At 39.9% G+C, this 23,500-nt stretch overlaps 1 protein-coding gene across 10 annotated transcripts in view; it reads left to right on the top strand.

Moving 5' to 3' along the window:
• PTK2 (protein tyrosine kinase 2) overlaps positions 1-23,500 on the top strand; it is a 220,197-nt gene that overhangs the window by 148,169 nt on the left and 48,528 nt on the right. For all 10 annotated transcript variants that reach the window (XM_042463825.1, XM_042463818.1, XM_042463817.1 and 7 more), the window contains 5 exons: positions 6,653-6,753; positions 9,150-9,265; positions 10,503-10,603; positions 12,037-12,126; positions 18,083-18,287. In XM_042463825.1, coding sequence (XP_042319759.1) covers positions 6,653-6,753; positions 9,150-9,265; positions 10,503-10,603; positions 12,037-12,126; positions 18,083-18,287 — 613 coding nt within the window. The remainder of the gene's footprint in view (positions 1-6,652; positions 6,754-9,149; positions 9,266-10,502; positions 10,604-12,036; positions 12,127-18,082; positions 18,288-23,500) is intronic.

Here is a 23,500-nt window from a genome sequence, read left to right as displayed (position 1 = left end):
AATCACATACACACATATTGTGTTTATATATAGGCACCTGGTTAAGCTTTATTGACCAGAGTCTTTATGTCAGTATTACACATTATACTTACAACTAGTGCAGAGAGGCTCCATGTGATGAGCTGCCTTGGCACATTAATACCTATAATATAGAACCCAACCCATATGGTAGTCCTGTGTTTTGACAGCTTACACAATGCTTAGTGTATGCTTATGATCTTAGCCCAAGACAAAGTCCAGGCAACGAGGTGGGGAAGGAAAAAACAAGAACTGCTTCCTATTATGAAATTGAAAATGGTTTGTAGGAAAGTCACATTGGAGGGACTGTATTAAAACATTTATATTGTGATCCAGCTTTATTTCTCTGGCATGCTGGAGAGAAAATCAATTTCAGTTATTCTCATGAGATGATTTTGTGACCAGGGACAAAAAAAAAAGTTAAATGAAGGTTATAGCAATTAAAACTCTGAAGATGCTAATCAAAAGAAATAAGTGAATTTATATTTAGAAACTTTAACTTCCCCGCAGTGTTTCAGTCTGGTTAAAAGTACCTTCCTTACTCCCTTCTCCAGTAGGTACATTTTAGTCACATCTTAAAATGAAACCTCAAACTTCTTGCATTAGATGCATAAGTGTAAATATTCAGAAGAATGTTAGTGTTTTGTATTGCTTACTTGCATAACTTTGTTTTGTTTCAACAGAGTCCAAATAATTTGTAGTATTCCCATTTTAAAAAAATTAGTAGTTATACAAATAATCTGCATTTCATGTCATACATCCAGTATGATAGAATCCAGTTGTTGTTGGTGTTTTTTGTTTGCTTGTTTGTTTTTTTTTGTTTTTTTTTTTGCTGTGGCATAATTTTTCTCCATTATTTATCAGTATGCTTGCCTTGTGATAGCTGCTGGTTGGGGCTCTTGTAACAGCAATACAGTGTTGTGTGTATGTGCTATTAATTCCGTAATATGCTTGCTGTGAGCATTAAATAATAATATAATGTGATATTATATTTACTAATGTATTTCATTACTGAGTTTGAGTTGTGGTAAAATTCTGCCTCACCAAGTGATCATAGAATCAAGGTGGACAAATGCTGTCAAAGGCCAAGGCACTGTATCACACTGTGTACAGTTCTGTCCCCCAAGCCACTGATCATCTGCAGGGGTGAGCTAGACTTGTCTGTCAACTCTTGGAGGAAAGAGCATGGAGGAAATAAAGAGCATCATCTGAAAACTGCTCTTTCCTTCCTTGGTTCTCATGAACAGATAGAACAGGCTTAGGTCCAGTCCTGCAGCCAAATAGTGATCAGGGAGATAGAGCTGCACCTTGGAATGCCCCCACCTGCTGTTGTGTGCTGGGATTACAGCCTTGAATAAGGAGATACTAAATACTTCTTTTTGCAGGATCTTACTAAGTACCTAATGTACATATGCAAGCGTGACCTGCAATTAGCATGTATGAATGTCACAAAGTCACACTCCCTCAGCCTTAGGGGATGATAGTGGCAAACCTCCTCTAAACAAATCTTGCCAAGAAAACCTCATGATAGGTTTGCCTTAGGGTCTCCATAAATCAGAAATGAAGGCACACAATATACAAACATGTCACAAACAGAATGCTGGCCATGTCACCTTACCACCCATAGCCTTTCAGTGTCTGCATACTTATATGAACCCATCAATCCATGCCTGTATGACCCAATACAACAATGAGGCAACCATATTTTAAGATTTTCTTGGTCCCATGTGTTCTCATTCATAGTGCATTCAAGACTGTTTACAAGCTGTTAAAACTTCTTTGCCGTTTATAGTGGTTGTCTATGAAGCTTGTGCCTCTAACTGAAAAAGAAAGAAATGATTAGTTTGTTATGACTTGTTTTTGAGAAACCCATACTGGTTCTTAGTAATCACAGCTTTCTTTTCTATGTGCAGAGGGGTTTTAACAAGTGTTTACCCTTTGCTGGTGTGACACTGATGAGTTGATAGTTTTCATAGGCCTCTTTCCCCCCTTTTTTGAAGATGGGGACATTTTCCTACAGCCAGTCTGCAGGGACCTCACCTGTACTTCAGAAATCCTCAGTCATTATGAACGGAGGCTCTGATATTACACCTATAAATAAATTTAGTATCCTTAGATTCATTTCAGTTGGATCCTCAGATGTGAATTCATTTAAAACAGTTTGGTGTTCCAGTCCTATCTCTTTACCTGTCCCTTCACTACATCATTTATTCTGTTTTCACTAAGTTGAGCTCCATTTGCCTTTTGGAAAAAGACAAAGGAAAAGTAGGTACCCAAGAATTCTGCTTACCTCCTCTTCTTCTAGCATTTCCCCATCTTCTCCATGGTGGACATGTTGCTGCCTTTTTCTTCCTCTTCTTCCAAAGATAACCAATCCTCAACCTTTTACTTTATATCTTGCAAGCATTCCCATGGCTCATTTCGATGATTCCTTCTCTGTGCAAATATTTATTTATACAATTCTTTTAGTGATTTTCCCTTTCTTCCATTTATACTTACTCCATTTGAATCTCAGCTCATTTGAAAGCTCCTTATGCAGACACTCTCATCTTTCTTTCTTTCTTTCTTTCTTTCATTCATTCATTCCAATAGTGCCTTCAGTATCTCACCTTCAAGAAGCTCTCAGCTCTATGGGTGTTTCTAACCATAGGATTTCCCAGCTGGTATTTCCTTAAGCTTATTGAAATGGGTTTTCTTAAGTCCAGAATACATACCCTGCTACATTCAGGTTTTCCTTTTCTTATGCATAACAAATCCCCAAAGGATCTGGTCCCACTACTCCTATCTTGTCTCCTATCAGCTCTTTCCTGATGGTGAGAAGTAGTTCCAAGATAGTCAGTCTCCTGGTTGTTTTCTTGCTCTTGCTGGAAAATGAAACTGTCGGCAAGGTAGGTGAGGCATTTTGAGGCTTTATGTTCTTGACTGAGTTTTATTTCCAACATTTATCCATGCCTATCATTAGTAATGGAGTGGAGGAAGGCAAGTAAGCTGAAAGTTAATCCAGACAAGACAGAGGTGCTCTCCATCAGTTGAGAGTTAGATCAGGAATAGGCATTCAGCCTGTGCCCAAAGGCTTTACAATTCACCTCAAGGCAGAGGTTTGCAGTTCTGGTATAATTCTGGCCTCAGTGTGGAGCCTAGAGACTCAGATTTTTGTAGTGGCCAGGAGCAATTTTGCATACTTAACGCTAGTGTCTGTTCCTGGAGACTCCTGATCTAGCCATGGTAGACATGTCACATGTCACATACTGTTTGGATTCATGTAATGGGCTGAACATGGGGCTGCCTTTGAAGAGTATTCCAAGACTTCATTTGGTGCAAAGAATTTTTTTTAACTTGGGCTAGCTGTAGAGATCATACAATGCTCTTGCTACAGCAGCTCCACTGGCTTCCAGTCTGTTTCTAAGGACAACTCAAAGTACTGATGATGACCTATAAATCCCTACACAGCTTGGGTCCATGCTTTTTAATGCCGTCATGTGTGGGTGCATCCATACTGCCCTGTTCTAGCACTTTGATGATGCTTTAACTGCCATGACTACATCCTGTAGAATCCTGGGATCTGTAGTTTTTTGAGACAAGTTGAATTTTCTGCCAGACAGCTATAATGCTATAGTTCAAAAGAATCTGTGTAACACCCCAAACTACAAACCCCAGAATACCATCGGTTGGAGCCAGGGCAATTAAAGTGGAATCGAACTGCTACAGTTATGCTGTGTATATACCCCCAAATGTCAACATTTAGTTTTTATTTTTACTGTTCTTTGTCCTCAGTGAAGATGTTGCCATTTTGCCCTGAATATTTAAATGTGTGGTGTATTACTGTTGATTTTAATGTTGAGATTTGTTTTGAGAATTCATTGTATCGAAGAGCTCATTTTCAATTCTTCAGTAAACATATGGAATAGGTCAGAAACACCAAAACAATCAATCACAGACATCTCTATTGCAGGATGTTTTAGTGTGCAAACTCCTGCACATACACCATGTTGTAAACTGTTTGTATGCATCCTGTATTCTGACAGTATGTTTGAAAGCCTTTGCCACAGGCTAGCCCATATCATTAGAAGTGAGATATTTTATATTTTTCATGCTGCTTATTTTGGTTATGAAGACATTGCAGTGCATGATAACAGTGGCTCTTGGCAAGAATAATATTATTTTCTCATCCTCCAAAGCATAATGTTACAACCCTTCAAAAACATAGCAGTGTATTTGACTCATAAATCCAGGGGAGCAATAAAACAGTTTAAACTGAGGAATTGTGCGCATAATTTGTAACAGCTACAAAAATATGAGCAGCCAAGATAAAGCTTCTACTTTTATATAGGATGTTGGAATGCTTTGGTGTGTGTCACGAGATAAAAAGCTGATACGCTACATTCACTTACAGAATGCTATCTCTTCCACAGCATGAGTAAATAGATGCACATTTTATTATGTACAAGGTATTACTGTTGTGCTGCTGAAACTGATAATACGGCAATTATATTAATAAAAAATAAGATCTGATTCAAAGTAAAGCTCTGAATGAGATTTTCTTATGGACAGCATATGCAATTCAGAGTTTGTGTTATATCACTGCTACAACATTATTATGCATCTTCCTGACTAGTGAACCAGTTTGCTCCTTTTACTATGATGAACAAATAGCTGAATTATTCATAAATATAATGACTAGATTAGGAGTGCTAAGGCATTTTACAAATGCTGGTTTGCAGCACACTTCTTTGCCTCTACCCCCACAATATGATTTTTCTTCAGTTTTTCAACTTGCAGTCTGTATGATTGAAATTTTGCTAAACTGAAGTGTATGGTTTAGCCCTGTTGAAATACATTGTATTGTATTGTCTGAACACTTAGGTTTGGGCTGTTCACACAGATGTAGTACTTGATATATTGTGCATAGTTAGGTATGGAGGTCAGAAGTACCTGTAATAGATAACAAGGAAGTTTACTCTTTGAAGCAAATTTATTTTCTGGGACATACATGAGCCTTGAGTTTCCAAATCACTTTGGAAGAAATCTCTCCAGTTAGTAGATTAAGTTAAAACTAGTATTAAATGTTTTCAAATTTGAAAAAGGTTACATCTGTACTGGGTTGGTAACCTGCCACATTCACTCTGCCTAAAATGAACATCACATACTGAGTCCACATGGAGAGCTAATTCACACCTTACTGCATAGGACTTTATCACAGTAGCCTGCTGTCCTGCCACAATCATGCTAATTTAAGAATGGAAACATACTGATTTGGCATCATTTCTTACCACTCTTTCCCCTGAAATAGCGCTTCGGCAATCTATTGTTGTGTGATCTGTTTTCCACACTGCTAAATATCACCTTATGGGATGATGGATGGGAATGAGTGATCATGACTGCTAACCACCTCCCAAAGCTGGCTGCTGGTTGAATGGGCACACAGCAGTGGGCTTTAAGAAGTGGTTGTCAGCCACAATAATTCATTCGCACCCTTCCTCCTGCAGCATGGGACTGCTCTATATGCACATTCACATAGCAACAACAACAGTAATACTTTTATTTCTACCCCACTTTTTGTAAAAACAATCAAAGTGGCTTCCAATGTTAAAAGAATACACCATATATACAAAATATCCCCCCTTAAAAAAGAATTAAACAGTTTAAGGTTAAAATTACATGAATAATTAAAACAATAACGGTGGGCAGAGTCATCAGATATATGTGGGGGGTCGCTTCATGGCCGAGTAATTTCTTCTGGGAGCCCTACACTTTGGGAGGAAGGTGGGGACAAGCTCCGAAGCTGGCTGGTGGGTGAATGTGCACACAATAGCTGGCTTTGGAAGATGTTGGCCGCCGTGATCACTGCTCCACCCCTATCTCCATTCACACAACCTCCCTCTGCTTTGGGGTTGGGGAACAAACTCTGAAGCCAGCTTCTGTATGAATGTACACACAGCAGCTGGCTTTTGGAAGATGTAGGCTGCCATGACCACTGTTCCTCCCACTTCCTGAAGTGTCACACAGCAGCCCCACACTTAGGGGGCGGGATAAGCAATTGCGACTGCCAACTGCCTCCCAAAGCTGGCTGCTATGTGAATGTGCACACATCAGCTGGCTTCAGTAAGTTGTTGGCTACCATGATCGTTGCAAGAGGAAGTGATTAGAAGAGGAGAGAAGCAAAATTATGTTGACTCACAACATGATTGCTGAGAAGCAGAATTGCACAGAAAGAGACCTGTTGCATGAAAGTAGAAATGGAATAGCATGAGGACTGAGAGACTGTTGACAGGTTTTGCGCGGCAATTGAAAGGTGCCCTACAGCAATGAATGGAATGAATGGCTGCAGCAGAAAGGACATGACACCATGTGATAACTGTTGGCCAAAGATACTTTTATTTTGTTAAAATTCTGCTTTTCTAGCCTCATGTGATAAAGTCCCAAGATCAGCCCCTTCAGATTTGCAGTGTGAGCTGGAACATGTGAGTTGACCTGCTCAATGGAATATTTGCTGTGCAACTTCAAAGGGCATCAGTGTGGACACTCTGTTGTATGATAGGCTTTTGACTATTCTGATGACTTCTTGTGAAGTTTTAGCTTAGAATAAGGCTTTCATATTCCAGATCACAATATGCCCCCCCTCTCTCTCTCCTAGTAACAATGCGCCAGTTTGATCACCCACACATCGTCAAGTTGATTGGTGTTATCACAGAAAACCCAGTCTGGATCATTATGGAGCTCTGTACTCTAGGAGAGGTAGGTTTAATTAATAAGCATGTTTTTATTGATCTCATCAAAGCTTCATACAGAAGGTTTTGAGGACTGCTTGTTTTGTCAGCCACGCATGTTATCTGTATATTGCTCTTCAATGTAGTCATCAAAAGTCTGCAGCTGCAGAATTGTGCATTCAGATTCAACCTTTGAGTAATCGGGCATAATGTCATTGGTGATGAGAGATTTGCACCTGTTTGTCTTCATGGTGATTTGAGTCATAGTCCTCAATCGGGTTCTGTGTTGTTACAAAGAGAATTGAAATTGATCATAAATTACAGCCTTTGTACAGACTGTGAACATGAGACAAGTAGCAATGAGGAACAGGTTGAACCTTATTGCCTTGGTGGGAGAACTATTCCTTGTAGACTTGTGTAAACAGGGCTATAAATACAATGGAGAATCGAGCTATAGTGAATGTAACTGATTATACAGCTCTGTTTGAACTAGTATGGTTATCCCCATAATGATATTCCAAACCACTCTCATTACCTGATTTTTTCTTTCCCCCCAAATGCATTGATTCATATTGCTTGTGGTTTTTAAACAAAATGGTGACCAGTACTGTAGAGCTGGCAAATTAATGTAGTTAGGTTGGAGGTACAATCTCAGTGCAGTCAGCTGGGTGTCACAAAGCATAGCTTTATCTTCAGCTATCTTCATGTTTTTTGCTGCAGAATTGGGGGGAATGGTCTCCTTTCTTCTCAGTGACCTCTTGCTCTGTTTCTACATTTGCCACACAGAAGCAGTAAAGCTGGAAAATGCTTACAGGGTGGGGAGCCTGTGGGTCATCATTCTGGATCATCCATCCTCTTGGGCTGGGCTAATGGGAGGCTGAGTCCATTAGCATCTGTATTCTATTCTGTGGTTTAAGGAAACAAGTAAAAGCCAAGCAGAAGCATGGCGTTTAGGTACCACTGGGCAATTATGACCATACAGTCCAAAGTGGACAGAGTGGGGCAAGATGCACTGTAACAGCATAGTTAAAGTCAGCTAGGAACCACAGCTGATGGTAGATGTTTTGTGTATATAGTATTGGAAAATATGTTGAGTTAGTGAAGGTCAGGTGGAATTCAGTATGTTCAGTGATAAGTAGGGATGCCCTATGTCCCTTGTTATGGTGATTAGTGTAAGGAGGTGGAACAAGGCCTGTTAGATTATTTTGAAGGCAAGGAAACTTTATATTTTTGTGTGTTTTTAAAACAGAAAGCCCAGTCCTGCTACTAGATTTAGATTTTAAAAACACACGAATAGTAAGTATGGCTTACTGCTTTCCTTCACGTAGCAAAGAGAACCTAGAGATGTTATGCCTGTTATTGTCCTGAATTTAGCATATCAAAATGCATATTTTGGCAAAAGGAGACCTTCAGGCACTGTTTGGTAGAAAAATCAATTTTTTAAAGTAGCTTTTAACCTGCATTTGTTGTTCATATGGCAAGTAAGTTCAACTACTACTTGTTTGGCTTAAAAGATGCTATGTACAGTGGTACCCCGGGATACGAAAGCACCGCGTTACGAAATTTCCGGGATACGAAAAAATTCCATAGGAAAAAACTGTTCCGGGTTACGTTTTTTTTTCCGGGTTACGAAAAAAATTTTTGGTGCTTTTCGGCGCTTTTTCGCACGAAATCGCGGCTTCCAGCGCTAGCGCCTATGGCTTTTTCGGGTTGCGAAAGATTTCGGGTTACGAAGGGCGCCGCGGAACGAATTAATTTCGTAACCCGGGGTACCACTGTATGTAACTACCTTGATTTGAAAATTGTTTCTTATTCCTTCTTCTCATAACAATCTCAGCTGGTCCATGCCACTAGGATTATTGCCAAAATGGATTCCATTGAGAAACAGTGTGTCATCATAATCAGGAGATTCTTCCAAAATGGGATATACAATTGGACCTCCATATCCACTGATTCTTTACCCGCAAATTCAAGCATCCATGGCTTGAAAATATACCAAAAAAAGTATAAATTCCAAATAGCAAACTTCAATTTTGCCATTTTGTATAATGAACACTATTTCACTATGCCATGGGTCAGGTCTTGAGCATCCCCTGATTTTGGTATCCACAAGGAGTCCTGGAACCAAACTTCAGCAGATAACAACAGCCTACTGTATAAAACATCGGTGGGCAGGGGAGAAAGTGGAGCAAAAGAGAGCAAAACAACCAAGTAAACATTGGGCCTTGTGAGTAGATATAGAAAGTCAAGGGAGACGATAAAATATTAAACCGAAGGAGTGGGGACTGAATAGATTTCCCACCCATTAGTCATGGCTGGTCCAGAACACTAAATAAGCCCTACACTGGAAATGTTATAGGAAGTCCTGCTTAGATTTGTCAGTGTTTAGTCTGTTTTTTTTCCCTCTTTCCTTCATCCATAAAGCTGAGATCATTCCTGCAAGTAAGAAAATACAGCTTGGATCTTGCATCTTTGATATTGTATGCTTATCAACTTAGTACAGCACTTGCCTACCTGGAGAGCAAACGATTTGTACATAGGTAAGACAACCAATAGAATGTATGCAATTTTAGTCTTAGTGACACCAGAATATATCTCTGGTTGTCTGGTTTCAGCTGTGTTGAGTGCTGGATATACTGGTTGGGGGGTATGCTTTCAGTCTGAAACTGCATTCTCATATTGCCCAGGACTAGCTTGACTCGCTTTAATAAAAGAATTAACATTTGTAAAATAAATAAATAAATAAAAATCCAAAAATCCTCTACTTGTTTGCATCTTTGATGTATCATTTCCATTATTAATGTTATTTGTTGAGAATCCAGTCTCCATGCAAGAGACTTGGCAAAGAGTGACATCTGCTGGGCTGCTGCCTTTACTGTTTGTTTTTTTTTTAAATATTTGCATTGATTGAGAAAGCAGGTTTATGAAGTCTTCTGGTGCTTTGCAAATGCCAATTTGCTTTGCAAAAGCCTCAGGCGGTTATTTTCTTAAATAAAGAGTAAAAAGAATATGAACTTGACTATGTTTTTATTGTAAATAAATTGCAATCCAGTGGACAGAAACAACTGGACTCTATTTGTGAGCAGTCATGAGAGTGTGGATAATGTTGCATTAAATACAGTTGGGTCTCCTCTTCCACGGTCTTGCTATCCATGGATTGGAGCATCTGCAGATGACCCGATTCTGTTCTCCCCAGTGGCAGTCTGTGCATGTGGCTGCACCAATGTGGTCACACACATGTTGCACCACCAATGGGCAGAACAGGGCTTGAGTTCCCACAGGTTTTGCTATCCACGGGAGGGTGTCCAGAACAGAACCCCCATGATATGAAGAGCCAATTGTGTAGATGACAGAACCACTGAGAATACTTGGAATTTAGAAATCACATTTGAGTGTTTAAGGCACTTTATATCTCCATTATGAGATAAATCAGTTGTAATATCTGAGACTAATAAAATGGCTTGTCTAATTAGCTTGCTTATGAGTTCATAGAAGGGGAAATCCTAATAAGGGGGTGTTCCTGATCTGTAACTTGCAAGATAAAGAAGATGAAGTACCCCTCCATTCTACCAACATCTGGAGGATCGCAAATTGTTTAGCCTTGCTATACTATATTTTGTAAAATTAATGTACTTGTTATCTTTTCCAAAAGCTGAAAATAGAGTGGGATTTGCAAGGGAGGAGACTTAAAAACTATGTGGTTAAATGTATCAATTCTACTAGTGCTGTGATGTCTTAAATTCTTAAAAAGGAATACATGTTTTTCTCCTCTGACAGAGATATTGCTGCTAGAAATGTGCTGGTGTCTTCCACAGACTGTGTGAAATTGGGTGACTTTGGTTTGTCCAGATACATGGAAGATAGTACATATTATAAAGGTAAAGAAATATGATGTTCACAAAGCCAGAGACTGCTGGTCAAAAGGATAATCTGAAATATTATTTGTGTGTGAACTGAAAAATATCAAAGCAATTACACGTGAAGGAACATTTTCATTGAGAAAAACAGTACTGAAAATCATGAACCCTCTCTATTTGTAATAATGATTCACTTTGATATCATTATTATTATCTTTACAGTACCCTTTGGCAAAAATCAGTTTCTACTGGCTATTAGCCAGTGTAGTAAATGTTTTGAATATTACATCATGGAGAAAATCCAAGTGGACTAGTGTTCTGTGTTCTATCTCAAAATATCTTATAGATTAGCATAAAATAGGGCCTCTGCTATATCTCTATTAACACAGTTTTATAAATCATACATTTGATTACATTTGGTAACACTTTGCAAAAGTACATTAGACAGTTGTGCTCCTCCCACGTTTTGTTTGTCATTAAATTATTAAAATTTATCCACAGGAGTTGTAGGCACTGTCCACTCCCTGTGCCACATGTGGCCTTTGGACCACACTTTTGTGGCCCCTGAAGCCCCCATCCTAGCCTCCAGAAGCACCCGGGACCCTGTACTACTGCCAAATACCTCATTTTTCATCTGTAGCCCCTCTCTGACTGGTGACAGGAAGTGATGGGATAGCACTTTGAGGAACATAAGCCTTTTCAGCGGGACAGCAGAGGAAATTTTGGAATTGGAAATTTTATAATGTTGAAGGGTGGAATCCATAGGGGACCCTGGGGAGAATTGGCCCTTAATCCCCACACAGTTACTCATGCCTGCAGTAAATGAGTAAAGCCTGATTCAGTTATTAGGTAACTGCCTAGTATATTTACCACCAGTCTCCTCCCCTTTGAAAATTCCATCTTTTCTTAGAATTGCTCACCAGGTTTATCACAGTTAATGGTGAGAAAAAGGAGCTAATTAATTCTGACCTCTTTGGCTTTTGTGTTGTATATGCAAAACCACATTCAGCTCCTGGCCAAAACATGATGAAAAATGAATTTGGTAGTTTGAAACAAGGAGGGATGCATGTATGTACCAAAGAGATTAAATGGCAGCAAGGCCTTCTACAAGTCATTTATAATAGGGCAGCATGCAAGAGTGCAGTAGGAGCACAATAGAATGACAGCCAAGAGGGCAGTGTAATCAGCACTGGCTGTGATTCAGAACAGTATGGCTTTATAGGTTTTCAGCCCTTGTTGTTAGTTATTCTAACAATGATGGTGGACAAAGGCAGTTTGCTCAGTCCTTGTCTTTTTGCCCTGCAGAAGTCTCAATAACACTGATTCACCCCCCTTTGAAACATGGCAGAAAATAATAATTGCAGCGGGCCAGTAAGATTGTTAACTGTGTGCTTTTGGAAATAATCGACAGTATAATTAATAGGGGGCAAATTGTTGTCTTCTTCATCCTGTAGCTTCCAAAGGAAAATTGCCCATCAAATGGATGGCACCGGAGTCCATCAACTTCCGACGTTTTACCTCAGCCAGCGATGTCTGGATGTTTGGTAAGTGATTATTACTTTTCTAGTGGAAGGGAGTGTAGGCTTTTGCTATTGTTCATTTTACACTAGCAAATTCCACAGTGTGAGCAAATAGATGGAGAGTTTGTAGTTGAAAAGGGATTTTGAGATGTAACATGTTTCTGTGGATTTGGTACAAAGACACCAATTATATCCTCTGCTCAGTTGTTAACAGGGAGGCTGGACTACTTAGTGTCAGGGGGACACTAAGTGCTTTCCCTTTAGCCCATCCGCAAGTACAGCACGTTTATTTATCTCATAGATGTAAATGATTAATGTTCTCTCTTATATGAGAGCAGTGATACAATTGTGCCGGAGTTAAATCTGCTGCATGATGATCCCAGTAATTTAGGCTCAGTGGATCCTAAGGGTTCCGCTCTCCTGTGAAGATCAAATTAAAAGTCTGGAGTGATTGTCAGATCCACCACATCACACTTAATCTCTTTTGTCGGCTGTGTCTCTTTTATCAGCTGTGCTGACCTCTGTCTGTTGCTGCAAAATAGATCTATTATACATGCTTGTGTGTTTCCACATTGAACTACAGTAATATTTCATAAGCAGTATGAAGTCTGTTCTGGAAACTTTTTTTATATTGAATGTAGTGGCCTGCCTATGTGGAATTTTCTCTGTATTTTTCTTATTTTTGACTAGCTGCATATGTCAGCTTGCCTCTGGGCTGTGTACAGAGGGCTGGTATTTGACCTTTAAAGCACTAGACAGCTTGGATCTTAATCATTTGAGCAAATGCCTCTCCCAGATGAATCCCTGGAGCAGTTATGAGGAAGTGTTGTTCCTGGTTCCATCTCAGATTGATTCTGTAGCAAGAGCAAGGCTGTTTTGTTTTTTTTTGGCAGCCTCTGGGCTCTAGAACCCTCTGGGCTCTAGAACCCTCTACTGAGGGTGCTTTGTTCAGTGTACCCCTTTACTATGTTTTCTGTAGGCAACCCAAAATGATTTTCAGCAGGCCTTTGGTGTTAGATGGTAGTTTGCATCCTGTTCCTTGTAGGAATTGTGATTTGTTGTATCCATGTTATTAGAGGCTGTCTTTATTGTTTTGGTTTGTAAAACTGTATGACATTTTATGGATAGTAGCACATTTTAAAACTGTCCTGCCCTGTCATGTACGTTTGCCCATCAGAAGTATTGTGGGTTTTTTTGGTCATACTTAACTTGTGACTCAGTAATATGTGTATATTTGTTTGTGCCCATATGTAAGTAAATAGGCAGACACACAGAGAGATGAGGGAGGGTTTCTTATTTGTCTTAAGCAATACATCCCATATAATTATCCTGCTGAACCAGAAGTCAGGTTTATGTTGGTTTAAGCCTGTCGTTACCAGCAGAGGAAGAGTACAATGCAAATGAATTAGTTTCTTTCTTCTTTGATGTTCATAAAAATTACACTCTACTACAGTTGGAGTATTCTTTCTTCAGCAATGTTCTTTTTTAAATTAGGGCATAGGAAAGGCATTTGAGCAGAAAGTCCCAGCTGTTTTAGCAGCTCCAAAGGGATTTTTTGTTGTTGTTGGACTACACATGTTAGCATAGTTTCAACTGAAACTATTTTATCTTTAGTAAACTCCCTCCTCCCTTTGTTGAAACTTAACCTCAGACTAAAATGATGTAAAGAATTATCAACAAGTAAGAACAAGCCTGTGGAAATTAAGAATGATCTTATCATGATGAGTTGGCTGGTAGACGGATCAGCTAAACCTTGGTTGATGATCTGAAAGATCCTGTCTTACATGCCTTTATTGGCCTTACCCAGACAAGAGAGAAACAGAAGCATATTGAACCATCCACTGGATCTGCATGTGCTTGCTTACTTATTGATTGATTAAAATATTTATACCCCACCCTTTATCAGGGGGTCTCAGAACAGCTTACAGATGACATGAAAATAGGTTAAATAGGCAAAAAACAGTAAGAAAGTATAAATCAGCCAGAAACATTAAATATCATAGAATCGTAGAGTTGGAAGAGACCACAAGGGGCATCCAGTCCAACCCCCCTGCCATGCAGGAACTCTCAATCAAAGCATCCCTGGCAGATGGCCATCCAGCATCTGCTTAAAGACCTCCAAAGAAGGAGAATCCACCACACTCCGAGGGAGTTTGTTCCACTGTCGAACAGGCCTTACTGTCAGGAAGTTCTTCCTAATGTTGAGGTGGAATCTCTTTTCCTGTAGCTTGCATCCATTGTTCCGGATCCTGTTCTCTGGAGCAGCAGAAAACAAGCTTGCTCCCTCCTCAATATGACACCCCTTCAAATATTTAAACAGGGCTATCATATCACCTTTCTCCAGGGTAAACATCTCCAGTTCCCTAAGTCGTTCCTCATAGGACATGGTTTCCAGACCCTTCACCATTTTAGTTGCCCTCCTTTGGACACGCTCCAGTTTCTCAATGTCTTTTTTGAATTGTGTCCAGAACTGGACACAATATTCCAGGTGGGGCCTGACCAAAGCAGAATATAGTGGCACTATTACTTCCCTTGATCTAGACACTACACTTTTATTGATGCAGCCGAAAATTGCATTGGCTTTTTTAGCTTCCGCATCACACTGTTGACTCATGTTCAATTTGTGGTCTGCTTGGACTCCTAGATCCCTTTCACATGTAGTTTCATTCAGCCAGGTGTCTCCCATCCTATATCTGTTCATTTCATTTTCCGCCCTAAGTGCAATACCTTACATTTCTCCGTGTTGAATTTCATTTTGTTAGCTTTGGCCCAAGTTTCTAGTCTATTCAGGTTGTTTTGAATTTTGATCCTGTCCTCTGGGGTGTTAGCTATTCCTCCTAATTTGGTTTCATCTGCAAATTTGATAAGTATGCCCCCAATTCTGCCATCCAAGTCATTGATAAAGATGTTGAACAGCACTGGACCCAGGACAGAGCCCTGTGGGACCCCACTGGTCACTTCCCTCCAGGATGAAAAGGAGCCATTGTTGAGCACCCTTTGGCTTCGGCCAGCCAACCAGTTACAAATTCATGTAACAGTTACTTTGTCTAACCCACATTTTACAAGCTTGTTTGCAAGAATGTCATGGGAAACCTGATCAAATCTCCCTTATCCAGAATTCCAAAGTATTTCAAAAACCATCCCCCCCCCATGGGTGGCCAAGATAGAGACATTTTTGCTTTCTGATGGTTCAGTATATACAGACTTTGTTCCATGCACAAAATTATTAACAATACTGTATCAATTACCTTCAAGCTTTGTTTACAATGTGCCTATGAAACATACAGTAAATAAATTTTGTGTTTAGACTTGGGTCCCATCTCCAAGATGTCTCATTATATACATATATGCAAATACTGGTATTCTGATATCCACCCCCCCCCCAAATAAACCCCCACACATGTGAAATCCAAAACAGTCCAGGTTACAAGTATTTTGGATAAGGGAGACTTAACCTGTTTAATGAATTTAACACATTTTTAAAATGTTAAAAGCTTTTAAAACTGTGACATTCTTAGGTTGAATTGATAAGGACCAAAGACTTTGGTGAACTCCCAGACTTTAACCAAGTCATGTCTGAATGGTGCCATTTAGGCCTCCATGGGGGGAGCATTCCATAGTTGGGGTGCCAGGGCTGAGAAGGTCCTCTCCCCTGTTACTACATAGAGTTTTGACTTCACTGGTGAGACATGGAAGGTCTCCTCTCTCCACCCCCCACCAGCAGATCTTAATCCTGGGGCAGGCACATATGGGAAGTGGCACTTTAGGTTTTAAGGGGTATTGAGGTTTCAAGCTGTTTAGGGCTTTAAATGTAATCACAAGCACATTGAATTCAGATTGAAAACATATAGGCATCCAGTACAGGTCTTTTAAATCATTCTATGCTGAAGATGCCAGCCACAGATGCTGACGAAACATCAGGAAGAAAATTTTCTAGAAAATGACCACATAGCCCGAAAAACCCATATATATACATATATACATATGTGTGTGTGTGTGTGTGTGTGTGTGTGTGAATGATATTCCAGACAGCAGGTGAGCTGCTGCATTTTGTACTAGCTGCAGCTTCTGAAGGGATTATCACATGGAGACTTACCATCCTTGAAACTTCACTAAATCGTCAGTAAAGCGCGAGCGTGTGATCACCGTTATGCAGAGAAATGGCTGCTCTGCGAATACTTTAATGATGAGATGCCTCTATGACAATTTAATCATGGGGGAGAAGCGCCACCGGCGATCACATCCTCATGCTGTACTGACAATTTAGCAGCATTTCAGGGACGGTCAGCCTCTGTGTGATAATCCCTTGAGTCTTCTTTAAGGGTAGCTGTACATAGAGCACATTACAGTAGTCTATTTGGGAGGTTACTGGCACTAGGTTATCTCTGTCCAAGAACAGCCATAGCTGGTACACCAGTTGAAGCTGCTTCCAGGAACTCCAAGTCAGAGTTCACTTGGGCCTCCAGTGTCAGGGATAGATCTGTGAGCACTTTTGAGAGTTGTATCTGCTCCTTCAGGGAGATTGCAACCCAATCGAAAACAGGCTGTTTACCCACTTCCTGGACCCAAGAACTGCCTATCCACAGAGCCTCTGTCTTACCTTATGTCAGCCTCAAAAAGATTGTTTGACAATAGCTGATTCTTTAAGTTACTGAGGGTTGCATGATGGCTGTCATGTCCAAATTTCCTAGGAAGATATCCACCTGACCTAAAATTGTTCTTTGCCATTCTTCACACTGAACTTACAGAAGGGGGGTTGGGGGTGGATCATTCCTGGCTACTGTATCTGTTAAGGAAAGTATCCTAACATAAATACCCCCCCCCCCCCCCATGATTTGCTTCTTCACTTTGAAAAATCCTCCAAGGAATAGTATGATGACATGTACTGCAGAAACAAACCTTCCTTTTATTTTGATAACTAGGCTGTACCTAAAGAAGAGGGGTTTTTTTTTCCTTTATGGATCAAGGGCATATGGGAAAGTTGTTTTATTTTCTTAAAAAGCAAGATGCTTTTTCTACCTTTCATAGAAAGTACAAATAATGAGATAAAGTTACCTCTGGTATCCCTTCCAAGAGGAATCCACCTCTGTGATTAAACAGTTTTTCAAGCAGCACAGGTTGTCTACAGTTAAATGGTAATTTGTGCTTTATTCTGCTCTCATTAATGTTATTTGGCCTCTTGCTGTTCTAAAAGAAACGACGTTTTCATATTTGGTATAGCAGCTTCCCTTGACTGTAGTTTCTGCTAGTGTGCATACTGTCTCCCAAGATATTTGACCTGCATATTTGGTAAGGTAGAAGGCAGTAGAATAGGTGAGTCGACTCAATTAAGGAAGCCACAGCCCTGAGTTTTCAAGACCTGGGCAGGACTGGTGATAACAGGGTGACTTGGAGGGCTCTTATTTATAGGGTCACCATAAGTCAAAGTCAACTTGGTCCCTATTAACAACAATTCATCTCCCTATCTCCCTCTATAAAATTAGTTTATATGCTTACATGGGCTGTACTAGGCAGGGGGCAGAATTGTCATTATGAGAGAACAGTCCTCAGAAATACTGTCAATAAAATGGGGAGATCTTCTTTTAATAGAGCCTGGAACTTGTGAATATTAGAGGACAAGTTTAGTAGAGATGAAATTTTCAAAGCAAAAGCTGTGAAGGTGAACCTAACTGTCTATTCTTCCATTACATTAATCTTTTCTAACCTGGTGTACATCAACAGTTTTGAACAAAAGCTATCTTAGTTTCTGACAACTGGCCATACTTGTATGGGCTGATGGAAGACTTTTGGTGTAGGATTGCCCAAAGTCAATGAAATTCAACTTATTATTGCTAGATGACTGAATCATCCCAGTATCTAGCTATCTGTTTGAGGAAAAATCCTTTCTGATACTTGATTACCACACTATTTCATCCTGGTGTGTTACCAGATACTCTGTTTTCTAAAACATTTTACTCTTTTTTTAAATAAAACTTCCCAGGTGTGTGCATGTGGGAAATTTTAATGCATGGGATAAAGCCCTTTCAGGGTGTGAAGAACAACGATGTGATTGGCCGAATTGAAAATGGTGAGCGGTTACCAATGCCTCCCAACTGCCCTCCCACTCTCTACAGCCTTATGACCAAATGTTGGGCGTATGACCCCAGCCGTCGGCCAAGATTTACAGAACTTAAAGCTCAGCTCAAGTAAGTATACCATTCATGTGTGCTCACATCTGATATTTTATGCTGAGCTTTCTCTAACAAAAAATGTCTTTTGAAAGATTGTTTTCAGGGTAGCTGGAGATATGGTGCTCTTCTCATGCAAACCAAATTTTTATAAAATGATGATTACCACTTGGAATTTCACAATCTAAAATTAAGGCTATAAAAATAAACCATTTTGGAAGATCTGATTCCAATAATAACAGTATCATGATGTTCTGCTTCATAACTTTTCATCAATGTGTGTAAGGCTCATTGAATTTCTTGCATATTTCTGAAGAAGGTATTCTGTTTTGGTTGCCTATCTCTTTTTTCCTCCACACATCCCCCAACTCTTATATACGGGCCAACTGGCTTGTTTCTGGAGGTTCACTGGTTGATTACTTACTATTTATAATTTTTGCAGAGAAGGCTGTACACTGTAATTAAATTTGACCATGCAGACTGTAGACTATGTTCTTGTGAAGGTTGCATCTTGGAAAAATCAAGTCTTTACAGAGGTTGGATGTGCATCCAGTTTTGTATCCACCATTAGGGAGAGAATGTGGTTCATCTCAAAATGGCCTGCCCCACATGTCTGTTTGAAACAACTAAAACAAAGCCTTGGATCTTGGTCAGAGAACCCAAATAGATAAACACTGGAAGAGGTGGACTGAAAGAGATTCCAGAGTATAGTTTTTTGTGGGTTTTTCTGGCTATGTGGCCATGTTCTATAAGAGTTTATTCCTGACGTTTCGCCAGCATCTGTGGCTGGCATTCTTGATTCTCTGAAGATACCAGCCACAGATGCTGGCGAAACGTCAAGAAGAAACTCTTATAGAACATAGTCACATAGCCCAAAAAACTCACAAAAAACTATGGATGCCGGCCATGACAGTCTTCAACTTCACATTCCAGAGTATGAACTTTTTTCTTTTCTTTTCTACAAACAGCTTCTGTTTCTTTCCTACTCTGCGTAAAGATTTGTTGAACCCACTTTTACTCCATAAAGGCCATGTCAGCCCTTTTAGCTGGAAATGCTGGGGATTCTGATCAGATTAGGCAACCTTGGACAGTCATAGAAGACCATGTCTCAAATTTTATAGTCCCATAGACTTGCAAAATCCCATTGTTTCCCAGTTGTTTAAAATATTTTCTCTTCTGCATTTTCTATTATCTTTCTTTTATTTTCTTGGATACTTTCCAGAATATCATAGTTTTTGCTTGCTGTACCTGTGTATCTGTATCTGACTCAGTGAAGCAGCAGAGAAATTAGCAATTTTATAAATGTGTAAGGATAATAAAATAAGATAAAATTAAATTACAATTAAATTAAATAAATAGAAAATCTTCATGAGCAGCTAGGATTCTTTACCTTAGGGAGGGAGCTCTTTTGGTGAGTTTGGCATGTTTGGGCTTCTGATTTTGGGAGGGCAGCAAAAAGTGAGGAGCTGAACCATCATTTTAAACCTCTCTTCCCTGCCTGCAGGGACACTTTTGAGGGGAAAAGCCTTTGATGTTTTATGCAACCAATGACCTCTTCCATTGTGAGCAGCATAACATGAACATTAGCTGTTCTCTCCTGCTCTCCCATGCCTCTGGTAATAGAAAGGTATGCCAGGAATTGTCAGATTTAGAGAGAGGAGAGATGATACTGCAATCAAGCCCAGCATCTACCTTGGTTATGGCCTTAAACCACTGGTCTTCTGCTGAGTACAGTACAACTTAAAGTTGGTTGTTTCAAGTACATCAACCTACTACCAATTTCTTTTCTTTCTCTTTTGTTTTGTTTTGATTTGATTTCTATATCTATTTCAAACAGTTTAGGTCCTACTGGTCCATCTTTGCAATTCAAAAGATGATTTATTGCAATAAAAATAAAAGTAATTGTAATAAATCATAAAGGTAACAGAAGAAAATATCTAAGGCCCAAAACAGATGAGCCAAAAGAAGCAGCTTCCAGCCACTTCAGGGGCGTGGCATTCCAATGATGCATGCCCCCAAAGTGGGTTGAAGCTGTTCTGAGACCACCAAATGTGGCCCAAAGCCACTGGAAAAGGGAATGGCAAAAGGCCGCTCCTGCTGGCAGCTGGCTTTGGGACCATGGTGTCAGCCCGCTTTGTGAGCAGGCTGTGTGGTCACTGCAGTCCCAGCCTGATTGTGGCTAAAATGGCCAGAAGTCACTGCTTGTCCCCTGTCTGCTTTGGGCCTGTGTTTTCAAACTCCTGTCGTGTAGATTGACCTTTAGTGGTGAAATGGGAAGAGTAGCTTTCTTCCTTAATTTGCCTTACTGCTCAGGCTTCTTTCAAACTGCACAGTTATAGTACTATGATTCCATGTTAACTGCCAGGGTTAAATCCTGTGGATTCCTGTGTTCATTAGTTTGGTAAGGCAGTAGAGCTCCTGTGATGGAAATTCTAAATACTGCAAGAAACCTAAAATCCCAGGATTCTGTAGGATGTTAAAGTAAAATCGTGTTCCACTTTAAAGTTAAAGGATGTTAAACTGAAAAGGCCCCTAGGGAGTTGTCCTCCTTCATTGTCCTTTTGCCAACAGAAGTACATTTGGAAGAACTGTAATTAACTCTTCCATTCTTAGATAAGAAAGATCATTATGAATATCACTTTTGTGAAGATAAAATGAGGCTTATGAGGAATAGTTTGCTAAGAAAATCATGCCTCCTCAGTAATCTAGATTAAGATGAACGTTTACTCATATCCAACTCTGCTGTTCCACTCTACCACACTAGTCTGAGAAACAGTGAGAAGATTTCAGTCTAGAAAGTAGAGAAGTGATTCCATTTGGGCCAAAGAGTGCATTGTGAGGTATAAGTGGGGTTAGCTAGAATAGTGATATTATGCTTGAAAATTCATCTGAATGGCTACTTCAAATTGAGTATCTAAGCTTTTCTAGGGAAATGAAATGTATGCCTCCAAGCAGCTTTAACATCTGGCAGAGGCAAGCAGCATGACAAGACATGCCCCTTGACTAATTTACTGACTGACTGACTTACTCTACTACAAATAATGTTCAGTTTGGGAAAATATGGCTCAATCTGACTTCTGTGACCTCCTGTGAATTCGAGCATTAAAATGTGAGGAGTGTCTTCAAGCAGCTGTATAACGTTAGTCAAAAATATCTCAAGAAGCTGTACTGTTTCCATCTATGGGCTGACCCTCCCAGTTGCCAAACAAAGGCAGTTTTATTTGTTATTTTTAATCCTTCACTTGAAGCAGATTCAAGCTTCTCACAAGCCCTCTTTAGGCATTCTTCAAAAAGACTTTAGCTGAAGACACATGAATGCATGCCCCAGTCACTTCTTGTTCACTCCTGACCCTGCTGTGGTGGCAAGTAAGGTCTGCAAGAAGAATGTTATCATGTTCAGGAGCTCTGATAAACCAAAGTTCTTAGTTGTATGGAGCAGCACAAGATGTTCAGTTCATCTCCATTTGAGACTTAGCCTATCAGTTTGAGAACAAGGCAAAGAGTTCTCATCCCCAGCTCCCTCCATGCATTCAGTTATTCCATCTCACACACTCTTTTTCTGTTTACAGAAAATGCTTCATTTCAACTGATCAGGATTTTGGGACAGGGTTGTCTTGATGCTTCTGATTTGAAACGCTTGTTACAAGTCATAAAATGATTTTGAGCTTGTGCTAAATATCTTTCTCTTACAGCTAACCCCCAGATGTGATTACAGATTCACTCCACAGTGCCATTTGAAAGAATGTCCTCAGGATGAAGATGCAGGGAGTATGCTAGAAGCTAAAACCTAAGTTGGAGTGGTTTTCTGGCAGTGGGCAGTAGTTTGCTCTCCTATCCAAGTTCTCAGCTATAAAAGACAAACTTTAGCCCATGGCCCACTAATTCTCTATCTTTGGAAAGGCTGTTTTAAAAGTAAGGCTGTTCTACAGCTTCTCTCTATTTAGAAAATAGTTTCAAAACCTCATAGCTCCAAAATCTGTTTTGGAGGAACAATGGCAGAGTCCATGTTAACACCTTCGTAAGACATGTACTTAGAAATACATGGCTACTCTTAAAGAAACAGGAAAAGCCTAAATTTGAAAGTGAAAAATATCATGAATTCTTGCTACATCTGTTTAGACTTAATTTTTCCAAGGCAAATGTCAGAGACATCATAGCGATGAGTAGAGATAAATGGCTAGGCATGTGGCTAAGAATGCAGGATTCCCTTTTAGCTGGCAGCAAGTAGGCGCTCTTGTGACTCTGCATGTTTGTCATGGTCATGCCTGTAGTCTCTCTCTTCTGTTTATGACTTTTTTAAGACAACAAGCCCATACTTTCTTTGCTCGTCTCCAAGTTCGTACTATTCTTTAAAAATAAATGAGGTGCACAGCAAAATCAAGTTTTTGGGGTTTGCTGTTGTGTGCAGTTTAGAGTTAGCATGGAATGGCTCATAAAATAAAATTGTTTCTGGGATCTTGGTGGATATCGTGAATGTTGAAAAAGATACTACAAATCTCCTTGCTTTGAAGAAGGAAAATGAAATGGGACTTTCTCACTTCATTTCCATAAATTAACTTTATATACCCTAATAGAATATTTTAATTCTCTGCAATCTTGTTTTGCTAAGGAATTATTATTATTATACTTTATTTATATAGTGCTGTAGATTTACACATTGTCCTCCCACATTCAACTTGTGCAAAAGTTTGAGTTTCTCCAGCTCTTCTCTACCCTTTTTCTTGCTGGCAGTAATGGACTGGGTGAGGGAAAACAGATTGAAACTGAATCCAGACAAAACGGATGTACTCGTGGTAGCAGCCCCGAACCCAGGTATAGGGATACAACCTCCAGTCCTAGATGGGGTCACACTTTCTTTCAAGGACTGTGTTCGCAGTCTGGGGGTGTTCCTACATCTGTCGCTCTAGGTGACAAATCAGGTAAATGCAAGAGTCAGGAGCACCTGTTATCAGCTTTGGCTGATATGTCAACTGCACCTTTTTCTGGAAGTTAGGGATCTTGAAACTGTGGTACACGTGCTGGTAACTTCCCATCCTGATTTCTGTAATGCACTCTACATGGGGCTACCCTCGTGCTTGGTCCGGAAAATTCAACTAGTACAGAATATGGCAGCCAGATTGGTCTCAGGTACATCCAGAAGAGACCATATAACACCAATCTTAACATCACTTCACTGGCTGCCCATTAGCTTCCACCCCAGTACAAGGTGTTGGTTATCAGCTTTAAAGCCC

Source organism: Sceloporus undulatus, chromosome 4 (assembly GCF_019175285.1).
Source record: "Sceloporus undulatus isolate JIND9_A2432 ecotype Alabama chromosome 4, SceUnd_v1.1, whole genome shotgun sequence".
NCBI lineage: Eukaryota > Metazoa > Chordata > Lepidosauria > Squamata > Phrynosomatidae > Sceloporus > Sceloporus undulatus.
The sequence above is the reverse complement of the archived record's forward strand: the minus strand, read 5'-3'. Positions and strand labels throughout refer to the sequence as shown.